The sequence below is a fragment of the Acanthisitta chloris genome, unplaced genomic scaffold (assembly GCF_000695815.1).
Source record: "Acanthisitta chloris isolate BGI_N310 unplaced genomic scaffold, ASM69581v1 scaffold32553, whole genome shotgun sequence".
Classification (NCBI taxonomy): Eukaryota; Metazoa; Chordata; class Aves; order Passeriformes; family Acanthisittidae; genus Acanthisitta; species Acanthisitta chloris.
The window spans coordinates 1-9,021 of NW_008663830.1; the positions used below are offsets into that span (position 1 = coordinate 1).

A 9,021-nucleotide genomic window follows, 5' to 3' on the forward strand; every position below is an offset into this window, starting at 1 on the left:
CTGCCCCTGTCCCGACTGAGGGCAGGGACAGCTCCTCCCCGGCCCGGGGCTCCTCACCCGCGGGAGGTGATGCTGCGGTGGCTGCTCTGACAGCCAGAGCAGATTTGAGGCTCTAAGGGCTGTTATAGCCCTGGAGGGTTTCAAGATGAGACTGGATGTGGCACTTAGTGCCATGGTCTAGTAACGATGGTAGGGTTGGACTGGGGGATCTTGGAGGTCTCTTCCAACCAAGTTGATTCTATGATTCTACTCCCCTGGCCAAGCTCAGCCCCAAATACAGAAGTGACCCAGTCACTGCCTCCCTACCTGCTCAGCTCTGACAGCTGTCCCTGTTTGTATCCACTCTCCTCTATGCAGAAACTTGTTTTCAAGGTTGTTTTTTTTTTGGTGTAGCAAGTCATGGATTTATCTAAGGACCTTTCGTACCTTCATTTGCTTTTCAGAGTTAGCCACCTGTTATTTTCAAGTGGAGAGGGTGTGTCAGATAGAGAAAGCCACGTGTTCATATGGGACTTTAATCCTCCAAGCATGACGTTTCTCCTGGTCATACTAAGGCTTAGTGTACACACTTGCTTGAAAACATAAGCTGTTCTTGTGGGTATGTGTGGCAACACTGCTGTGTTTAATTATTTAAAGCACAGTTGTGATGCTTTTGAACTGATGTTGAAGTGTACAAGGGAGTGATATTGTATCTGCTTTGTTTTCTGTGGATGTTTGTAGTCATGTCTGAGAAAGACAGTGGTGAAAATTTGAAAGAAGAAACCTCTTATGAGGATGAAAATGAACAGAAAGCAGAGGAACTTGGCTGCTCTGAGAGCAGTGAAGAGAAAGAACAAGCAAGCAGAGATCATGAGACTCTGCCTGTGACTCGGAAAAGGCCTGAACCCAAACCCCCAAGCCAACCTACTGCCACGGAAAAACCCACAGCTGAAGCCAACAAGGTATGTTCCTGTGCTTGCTTGGAGTAATGTGAGTTCACATTTTATGTCTTTCAGCACAGGAGAATTCTGAGCATAAGCCCTTTCTGAAAATTCACATTGCTGTTCCTCTGAAAAGAAACAGCTGCACAAAAGTCACAGGTCACAGACTGCTTATGCTCCTCTCCTCACCATAACACCTGCATCACTCTTCTGTTTTTCTTCATTAAAGGTCTCAGATTCTCCTGCAGTTCAGACAGGATGGGGCTACTGGGGAAGCTGGGGGAAATCTCTTCTGTCAACTGCCTCTGCTACTGTAGCCACTGTAGGTAAGGCACTTTCTGGTATTTGATAAATATTTTAATCATGTTTCATGTCTCAAGCTGATGCTTTTGAGCCTGTTTCTAGAGAAGGAGATTTCAGTTACTGCAGCCATTATTGGAAGAATGTCAAGAGAATTGTTCAAGTAATGGGGAAAGCTTGTACCAAAAGGTACAGTGAGATTAAGGAGATCTGCACAGCCAAAATTACTTTCAAGTTTTTAAGGCGTTCGTGTAATTTTCTCCTGGTATTTTAAACTGGTATTCAGACAGTATTTACAACTTGATTTAAAAGCTGAGATGAAACCTGGGCTCATTACACTGCTAGGCAAGCTAGATAGGAGTAGGTTTTAGTGCTGGGTAAACTGTTTTGAACAGAAGGAATCCAGAATAATAAAAACTAATATGCAGCCCTAATCCTGTTTCTGTTCTGATTTCTGTCTTCTCTAGGTCAAGGTATTTCAAATGTCATAGAAAAAGCAGAAACAACCCTTGGGATCCCCAGTCCTACTGAAATCTCTTCAGAGACTAGAGATGCTGAAAGAGGTCAGTTTTTATTGCACAAGTACAACACTGAAATGTTTCTCATAACGTAATCAGCCCCCAGATAACATCACCTTGCTCTGCACCTTCCATATTGAGATTGATAATAAAAAAGTAAAACTCTGTTGCTTAGCTCTGTTGGCTCTGAAAAACAGGTAGAAAAATAACCCCAATTGTAGACTGCTGTGTGAGACTGGGTGCTGTTGATTTTCTCCACTCTGCAGCTGACAGGATCTTGGTTTTTTGGAGCAGGGAAGTTAATTTTCTGCTTTCTAATGCAGGAAGTGAGAATCCTGGTGCTAGCAGCACGGATGCAGCTGAGGATGGCAGCTCCTTTCCTATTGCTGGGGCTCTTGAAGTGTTATCAACCATCTCTACTGCTGTCCAAAGCACAGTGAGTGAGTTGGGAATGTGGGAGAAAATGGGCTTTGGGGTTTTGGTCTTTCATCTAAAACACTGTAAGAGGAAACCTTTAATTTTGACTTTTATGGGATGAATGGTGACAAACTGTTCCAGCCTTCAGACAACCTTTGTCCTTCACCTTGCTTCTAACTGGCACTTAATATGTAAGATGAATTTTGATAGTTCTGTACTAAATGTTGGTACATAACAAAAACACCTCATGATGGACTGTGTGGAGTGTGCATTTCTGTGCATGTTATCTCTGTACTCTGTCATCTCTGCTCCCTTCCTTTAGAGTATTCAGGTAAATGCAAGGTCAGACTCATTTCTGGAGTATTTTCACTGATTTCCACAGAACTGTCTAGAGATGAAATCCATTCTCCTCTTCAAAAACCTCTGTGAAACGAGCCCAAATTGCTTGGAAATCAGCTTGCTCCTGTGACCATGAGAAATGTGCTTCAAAGGAAGCCATTACCCTTAGAAACTGCTTTTGTGATCTGCTGTCTTGTCAATTTGCCCATGAATCTGAAAGAGCTGCAGATGGAAGGCTTGCTCCTGCTTTTAAGGCTTGAAGAAAAGTTAGCAACCAGAATCCACAGCTCTAGTGTTTTCTCACTGGAAGGATGAGAACTAAATACTTTAATGTGCTGAGAACCAGCTTGTTCACAGACTAGAAATGTATTTCCCATCAGATTGCTGCTGCTGCTGTCTGGGTGCTGTAATAAAATGTTGGATGATGATGTGTTGTGGTGCTTTCCATGTCCTTCTGCTCTTTTTGTGATGATTAGGGTTGAATTTTAGGGTGACAAGGAGCAATTTGGCTTTTATGTGAGTGTCTAGCATAACGTTGCTGATATAAATCCCCCAGTTCAATTTCTGCCACTATTTTATGTGCTGTTTATATCCAAATCTGATTCCTAGGGAAAAAGTGTTATTAGTGGAGGTCTGGATGCCTTGGAATTCATCGGGAAAAAAACAATGGATGTAATAGCTGAGGGAGACCCTGGATTCAAAAAAACAAAGGGCCTAATAAACAGAACCTCTACGTTATCTCAGGTATGGCAGTTCCCTATCAGCCCCTTGTTGCTTTCTCTCCTTTCTTCTCCCTTCTTTTTGTGGTCCTGTCATTAAGCAACCATTTTTGCTGTTGAACCAAAAGCCTTCTCCTCCTGTATTCTCTATCTTCTGGCACTGTCACGAGGCTTCTGCTTTTCTTTTTCAGGTCTTACGAGAGGCAAAGGAGAAAGAAGAGCAGCAGACAGCTACCGAGGTTACCATGGCTACGGAGAAGAAAGCCCATTATGGGTTACTGTTTGATGAGTTTCAGGGTCTTTCACATCTGGAGGCCTTAGAGATGCTTTCCAGAGAGAGTGAATCAAAGGTAATGGCCTGGAGCAATTTGCTGTCTATTTTGGGTTCAGCTGAGCAGGGAAAAAAAAGATTAGAAATATATACATATACATGTAAAATCGAATGCTCAGAACTTGCTGTAAAGTGATGAGTACATAACTTCAGTTTGACCCCTGCATTAGAATCTGGTGTTTACCCTGGAAACAGTATGTGCTGTCCTCAGCCCCTGAAGCCATTCCCTTTTCACAACTACCCTCAGTTCCTGCATGTCTTCAACAACTTTTCACAAGTTGCTCTCCTCACACCCACTTGTTTGCTGCCTTGTCTGGAGGAGAGAGTAAGCACAGCAGGGATTGTCCTCTGTCTTGAGGTAGGGAGAAAGGCAGATCAACATGCAATTTCAGAAGTCATTCACCTTTTTTAATGAAAGAAATTTGAGTACCTCCTTAAGAATACATTATTACCTAACAGGGCCTCACAAATAGTTCTTTTTCCCTTTTCTTCTTCCTGTATGAAAATACACATTCTCATTACCATCAGCCTGTCATGTTTTTACATGCAGTGTAAACTAGTGCTGCATTTTCTGTCCTGTTGCATGGATTTATGGTTCTCTCTTTGGCTGTGCTGCCCTAACTAGGTGAAATCTGTTCTAAATGCTCTTTCTGGAGAAGAGTTGGACACACTGCAGGAGGAAATGGAACAACTCAAAGAAGCATTTTCTTTACCTGAATTCTTTGAAGAAGAGGAGGAGGAAGAAAAGAAGGGTAAGAGAGCCCCAGGTCCTGGGAGGAGGAAAGCTGGTTCTCAATGAAATTCTCAGTGTAGACCCAACCAGCCCTGAGCACTAGCAATGGACATGATGCCAAAGTTAAATTATTCTTTAGCTGGATGCTTAATTCTAAAGCTGTCTGTGGCCAGGGGCATGACAGGTAGCAACACCCTTCATCTCTGGAAAGCTGCTGTGCATTAATTCTGTAGCAGTCTTGCCAGAGCAGGATTAGAGTTGTTTGACTCCTGGGCAGTTGATACAACTGACCCTGAGCCAATATGCAAATTCAGAGAGGTGTTGGGTTTCCCTGACCAGGAGGGAAAGACTGTGAATGGAGTTTTCCAACCTGTGGGAAAGCAAAAAGCCTTTTTATTTGTTTTTAAAATGAGAGTTAGCCACACAGACCAAAAAACTCAGAGGTGCCTTCATACACAAGAGCCCTGATTCTTGAGGATTGCATGGATTTAAATGTAAATTTCTTGCATTGCTTTTTACCTAAATGCTCATCAGGGAGGGCTCACACACCTGCACTTGCTATCATTCAGCATTTAATGTGTCTTTTATATTTGCACATAATGGATCTCACATCTGCTCTGCCATATATAATAGGAGAACCACAGGCTTTAAGTGATATTTCAGACTCTCCAAGGTGATGTGCAAGTTAGTGTGTTATAAAATGCTGCCTGTAAAAAAAAAAAAAAAAAAAAAGAAATGGAATTACCTTAACTACAAACCCAGAATTGAGAAAGCAAAAGCTAACCTTCAGGCACTGATGTCTCCACCTTTGCAGAACTTACTTTAGAAATTTTATTTAAAAAGACTAGGTTTGATGCATTCTGGCCTGAGGTGATGATTCAAAGAGAAATAAAGGAAACAGTTGACAGACTTGTGCAGGACTAGTTGTGCATTGAAGTGCTGTTTATTCCTGAATCTGTCCTTTGTGTGGATTCTTTAACCTTTCCTGTCCTTTAGGAAATGAGGAGTTCACAAAAGAAGTAACAGAATTGTTTTCAGAATTGCATATCTCCTCCAAGCCAGACAAACTGATCACGGTGAGTTATTATATGAACTGAAGTCCTTCTTTTGGTGCAAAGCAGCTGGTTTTACTATGTTCAGGATCTGGTATGAGGAAAAGTCACCTTTCCTGTCGTCATTTCACTACCCTTCAGATCCACCAAGTGGCAGCAGCATTCTGCAGACATGTTTTGAAAGCCTCTCTGATAGTTGTGGTCTTGCTGGTAAACACCAGCACCTGGTGCTAGAGAAATAACTGCCCTCAACTATGTCAGTGCAGCCAACCTTCTACAAAGTCCTGAAGGCACTGGGATCATTTGTCTTGGTTCTTCTCACAAGCTCAGGAGTTGTAGGTGCTTCCTTCCTCTCAAGAGATCCAATACTTCATGTCTTGTGGTGTGCAGGAGAGACTTCATTCTAGTCATTAAATGCTATGGCACATCTTCCTACAGGTGAGGACATCTGCTTATGAATGGATAGCACAATTCAACAGTAATCTTCCTAAAGAAGAAAAAGAGAGTGAAGAAAACCAAGAAGTAGAATCCAGAGACGGTGACCAGGACGCAAAAAAATCTGTAGAGGTAACTGAGTAATAAAGGAAGAGAATATCTGACCACAGAGTGTTTATCTGGCTGTAAGATACAGTCATGATTCCCAGAGTTTATGGGTTTGAATTAGTGTAGTGACATTATGTTGTATGATTGACTTGTTTTAAATAATGAAAGCTGTTAGTTTTTTATGGTAAGGGGAATCTTTGGAACTCTTGCAGGATATTCATGCGTTTGCCATACGAAGCTTGGCAGAACTGACAGCCTCCTGCATTGAAATGTTTCACAAAACTGCAGCTCTGCTTCTGTATGGCCAGAAACAGGAGGTGACAGCCACAGACAGAGCCAAGTCCCTTTCACAGTGAGTTCATCTCCTCGTAAATGGATAGTGTATAATTACTCCCTGATTAAGCTGTCTAATAACTCTTTGCAAATCCAAGCAGTACAGCACTCTGGAATTCTGCATAGGTGTTCAAATAGGTGTGAATTTGGCAAAGTGGTGAATTTGTGACAGGTGATATCACTGTCCTCCAGCAAAGCTCAGCTGTCTCTTTCCAGGTTCAAGACATTTCTTGATAAGAATGAGGAAACCCTACTCGAAAGCTTTATGTAGCCAGGAAGAATGTTTGCCCTAAGCTTGTGTTAGTCAGTAGACAGACATGTAAAACATGACAAAGCATGTATAAAAGTGATTCCTGATTACTTCTTTGTTAATAATTAGTATGCTAGGTACATGAGGCTATAAAATTGCTGCACAGGAGATACTTGGCAAGTGTATGAAATATGCAGTACTTATTAATTTAGAAAATGACACTTGCCAGTAAAAAAAAAGACAAGTTAGTACTGTTCCTTCCTGCATGGGTGTGTCTGTCCTCTGAATGCTGTTTCAGATCTTCAGCTTTAATTATTTATTTCCCCATCTTTCCCCTCTCTAATTCATTTGGGGAACTTCAGAATCTTCATACGCTGTTTATATGTTCTACATAAGTTTTGGTTTAATTGAGCTTTATAATCCTGGAAACAAGGCAATTGTGTCTCAGAGGAATGCTAGAAGAAGGTTGTTCCTGTAGACTGTATTTACTCCATGGTTTTTCCTCTCTTCTTCCACAGAATGACCATTGTGCTATGTAAAGAACTGTCAGCTTTCTCTAAAGAGTTTACAACGTGCTTAACGACTGCAGGGGTAAGAGTTACACCACAGTTCCCAGGAATGAGATGTTAGTTGATTACAGCCTTGGGATCTTTGCATCGAGTGCTTTTTGTCTTTGCATGTTTATATATGCAGATTTTTTTCCCTGTGAACTGATCTTCTAGGCCAGTGTTCCCCAAACTGTGGCAGCTGAATGTATGCTTTTGAGTGCCTCGTGCTGCTTTCAGCCTGGCACAGAGTGGGGATGGGAATTGGGGCTGACAGTACTAAGGAGGCAGAAGCAAGTAAGGTTTGTGATCCTGCTATGGATTTTTCAAAACACTTGGGTGTTATTGGAGATAGTGTCATTATCTCTGACTTCTCCACTTGTCCCCAGTTCGTTTGAAGCTGTGATGTGTGTATTCATACACGACCTGTGTTGGGCCTGTGCAGGTTACTTTGTTCTTATTTGCATGCTACAAGGCAGCTAAGCTTGTGGCTTAGCTTTCCTCTAGTCAAGGGAGCAGTGGTGATTTTAAACTTACTGAGGATTTAGTTTTATCTTGCCTGAAGGAATGTGATCAAATTTTCAATCAGGATAATATATGTCTGATCTCTACAGGTCAAAGAGAAAGCAGATGTGCTTAATCCCTTAATCACTGGAGTGTTTTTGGAGGTCAGTTATGCTAACGTTTAAAACTTTAAGCTAATACTTTAAAAATAGATATGCTGGTTCTTTGCACTTCAGTATCCTTATACATGACAAGTGCTCTAACCCATGGTCTAAAATTGTGCTTGCCTGTCTAATAACTTGAAAGTTTTAATAAATGTCTGTAGATTTGCACAGGAGTTGCTTAGTGAAGAGTGAGCCTTATGTGGTGTCAGCTGACAGTTATGTTGGGTCAGAAGACACATATTAAATTCATCAGTCTGGGTTTTTTAGAATTTAAATGGCCAAAGTCAAACCTCAGACAAGTTCAGAAATTAACATGCAAGAGTCCCAACACTTCCTTGCTGTTAAGTTGGTTCTCAATGCTTCTAAACCTCTGAGGTGTGGTAGGAAGGAGCTGTTTCATGTTAGTGTGTTCTTCCTTCCTGCCACAGCATAGTTACCCTTCTCTTAGAAATAAACTCTTTTCATCTGTTACCCAAAACAGTATCCTACATTTGGACTTCACCTGATCTTGTTTGACAGTCTTTAAGCCAGTTGCTTTTATTCCTGGTGGCAAAAAGCCCCTCAAAAACTTACTTTAAGATCCAACAAGCACTAGGCTTCTGTTTCTCCTGTGCGTTAATCAATGCTGTTTGTTCATTTGTGTATTCTGATTTTTGTTTTCACAGGCTTCAAACAGTGCTTCCTATATCCAAGATGCCTTCCAGCTCTTGCTGCCTGTACTGCAGATGTCTCTTATTGAGGCTAGAACAGAACTATCGCAGTAATAAAAATCCTCCTAATTAAGAACTTTTTGACCTTCCCACTTCGTAGTTTCCATGCTGGAGAATGATGTAATGGCTCTTATTAAAGGGAAAAAGATGAACTCTGTTCACTGCTGCTGCAAGAATGGTGATTAAGTGCAGTCTGGCAATGACAGCTCTTACAGCACGCTGAGAGAGGTGATTAGCATAGTCCAGGCTGGTGGACAACGTGACAGACTTAAAGTGCAGATTGCTTCTCTGTTTTCATGGAGTGTCTGTATCTTTTCACTGAAATCTCTCTGCTGTATGTGTTAACAAGCTCTTTGTCTTCACAGTCCAGAGAGCTTCCCCAGTGCTGGAGAAAAAAGAGTAGCAGCTGGCTAGTTAGAGTTAGCTAAAATCATGGTGTGATTTTTAAGTCAGACATAATTAGGTTCCTGATAGCTCTGCGTTGGTGTTGAAGTGAATATTGGATAGGAGGTGCAAGACAAGGCAAATATTTATGATTATGAACCTTGCAGTTCCTAGGCTGGAAAGAATAGAGCAGAGAGAGTTCCTTATTGAGCTGTTGTTGATGAAGAGAAGCCTCAGCTTCCTGAGGATGTCTGTATTG

The 9,021-nt window shown here is 41.7% G+C and overlaps 1 protein-coding gene across 1 annotated transcript; it reads left to right on the forward strand.

Annotated features, from left to right (window-relative positions):
- Positions 1-722: 722 nt before the first annotated feature.
- On the forward strand, positions 723-8,734 carry FAM114A2 (family with sequence similarity 114, member A2). The gene is made up of 13 exons (XM_009071116.1): positions 723-941; positions 1,150-1,246; positions 1,688-1,783; positions 2,062-2,174; positions 3,104-3,238; positions 3,405-3,563; positions 4,170-4,296; positions 5,274-5,353; positions 5,768-5,896; positions 6,085-6,224; positions 6,974-7,046; positions 7,615-7,668; positions 8,334-8,734. The coding sequence occupies exons 1-13, from the start codon at positions 723-725 to the stop codon at positions 8,430-8,432; spliced, it is 1,521 nt and encodes a 506-aa protein (XP_009069364.1). The 3' UTR covers positions 8,433-8,734.
- Positions 8,735-9,021: the final 287 nt, after the last annotated feature.

What these genes read in the sequence shown, in the direction of transcription:
- FAM114A2 (XM_009071116.1), top strand. Translation starts at nt 723, where the DNA reads ATGTCTGAGAAAGACAGTGGTGAAAATTTGAAAGAAGAAACCTCTTAT. An exon ending in CCAGAGAGAGTGAATCAAAG is followed by an intron (nt 3,564 to 4,169) that starts GTAATGGCCTGG and finishes TGCCCTAACTAG; the next exon opens with GTGAAATCTGTTCTAAATGC. An exon ending in TCACTGGAGTGTTTTTGGAG is followed by an intron (nt 7,669 to 8,333) that starts GTCAGTTATGCT and finishes TTGTTTTCACAG; the next exon opens with GCTTCAAACAGTGCTTCCTA.